Source organism: Chanos chanos, chromosome 9 (genome assembly GCF_902362185.1).
Source record: "Chanos chanos chromosome 9, fChaCha1.1, whole genome shotgun sequence".
NCBI lineage: Eukaryota > Metazoa > Chordata > Actinopteri > Gonorynchiformes > Chanidae > Chanos > Chanos chanos.
This window is the reverse complement of record NC_044503.1, coordinates 36,265,328-36,267,419: the sequence shown is the minus strand read 5'-3', so window position 1 is coordinate 36,267,419 and position 2,092 is coordinate 36,265,328. Positions and strand designations below refer to the sequence as shown.

The window sequence follows — 2,092 nt, the reverse complement described above, 5'->3', positions numbered from 1 at the left end:
GTTTTTTCCTTGTACTGGTGATATTCACATTTGGATGATGCCATCTCAAATGAGTGTTCAACGTACTACCAGCAACATACCCGATTTCAGTTGAACAATGCCGGCATTGTTTGGAAAACCAAAATGTTCCCAAACAGGAGACCTGCAGGATACAGGAGGGTCCTCAAGCTCTGGCTTTGCGGTCGCCATACTTACGATGCTGCAACATTGAACATGTGCTAATTCAGTTGCTAAGTTATGGCTCCATTATGGAATGGGAGAGGAAACTGAGTTTTTAATTTTAGTTCCGCATACAGAAACATAGAAGAGAGGACACACTGTATCTTACCAAGTATCACTTCGGTCGACTGACCATCAGAGCATAAAAAAAGTCATGCACATAGCATGCGTGGTTAAAGCTAGACTGTATTCACTTGGATCACAACACGCACTGGACTGTACCAAATATATGTACCCCTAACACAAAATACACAGCTTGCCCTAACGTTAAAATGGAATAATAATTTTGTGATTTACATGTGTTGTAGTTTTGAAATGAAACATGAGTTTTGTTACATTAGTAATGAGAGCTCAACAGGCTGCACCTGCAGCGGTAGCAGCAGGTTGGGGGGAGGGGGGGTGTATCACAGTTCCATGAACCGTGACACGAGACCGTGGACGTTTGTATCGCGGTTTTGGTCTCGGTTTCAGAACCGTTACACCTTTAGTGTTTGTGTGTGAGAGAGAAAGAGAACTTGTGTGTATGTACGTGTGTGGTGTGCATGTTGGAGCAAGAGAGAGAGAAAGAAAACGTGTGTGTGTGTGTGTGTGTGTGTGAGAGAGAGAGAGAAATAGATAAAGAGAACTTGTGTGTGTTTGTGTACGTGTGTGTATGTGTGAGAGAAGGACAGAGAATAAGAGAGAGAGAGAGAGTGTGTGTGTGTGTGTGTGTGTGTGTGTGTGTATATGTATGTGTGAGAGAGAGAGAGATAGAAAGAGAACTTGTGCATATGTGTGTCTCATTCATCATCTGTTCTGTTTTCTGTGTTTCAGTGTGGATTATAGGATTAGAAAACAACAAGAACTAATAGAGTGTAAGTACACACACACACATACACACACACACACACACACACAGAGTTGAGAGTATGTGATATGTTTTCTCCTCTAATTTCTCTTCTTCTCTGTAGATGCCTGTGATCTCACACTGGACCTAAACACAGTAAACACAAAACTCTCTCTGTCTGAGGGGAACAGAAAGGTGACAGGTGTGAGAGAGAATCAGTCGTATCCTGATCATCCAGAGAGATTTGATTACTGGTGTCAGGTCATGTGTAGAGAGAGTCTGACTGGACGCTGTTACTGGGAGACTGAGTGGAGTGGAGATGCTGTTATATCAGTGACATATAAAGGAATCAGGAGGAAAGGATGGAAGGATGACTGTTGGTTTGGATTCAATGAAAAGTCCTGGAGTCTGATCTGCTCTGATAACAGCAACAGTTACACTGCTCGTCACAAAAAACAGAGAACTATCATACTTGCCCCTGCCTCACACACACACAGAGTAGGAGTGTATCTGGACTGGTCATCTGGAACTGTGTCCTTCTACAGCGTCTCCTCTGACACACACACACTCACACACTTACACACATTCCACTGCACATTCACTGAATCCCTCTATGCTGGGTTTACTGTTTATTATAACTCCTCGGTGTCTCTGTGTCAGATAAAATAAATAAACACACACACTCTGAAACACACACACACACACATTCTTTTTTCCTCATCACATGGACGCACACACGATGTTCATATTTACATTCACATTTACATTTATTTACACTTGGACACACATTTTGCTTTGCATCAAGAAACATTGCTTCTACTGTTTAATCGCTTTCAGAAGACAAAAATCCATCGATTGAGTTTAAAGGCCATCACCTGGGCTAATTGTACAAGTTCATTCATGGCGTACTCAAACACCACAGAACATGTTAAATATTTGGTTGGTTAACTTAAAACTAAGGAAATAGTTATTACACACATTTAAAAAACATTTTATGTGAGTTCAAGTTCAAGTTTATTTAAAGCCCAGTATCACTGTTTACAGTCT

The 2,092-nt window shown here is 41.3% G+C and overlaps 1 protein-coding gene across 1 annotated transcript; it reads left to right on the top strand.

Annotated features, from left to right (window-relative positions):
* Nucleotides 1-1,177: 1,177 nt before the first annotated feature.
* On the top strand, nt 1,178-1,714 carry LOC115821720 (stonustoxin subunit beta-like; the record flags this gene model as incomplete). Its single annotated transcript, XM_030785523.1, has 1 exon — nt 1,178-1,714. A coding segment is annotated over one exon (537 nt), but the record flags the coding sequence as incomplete, so codon positions are not given.
* Between the last annotated feature and the right edge of the window lie 378 nt (nt 1,715-2,092).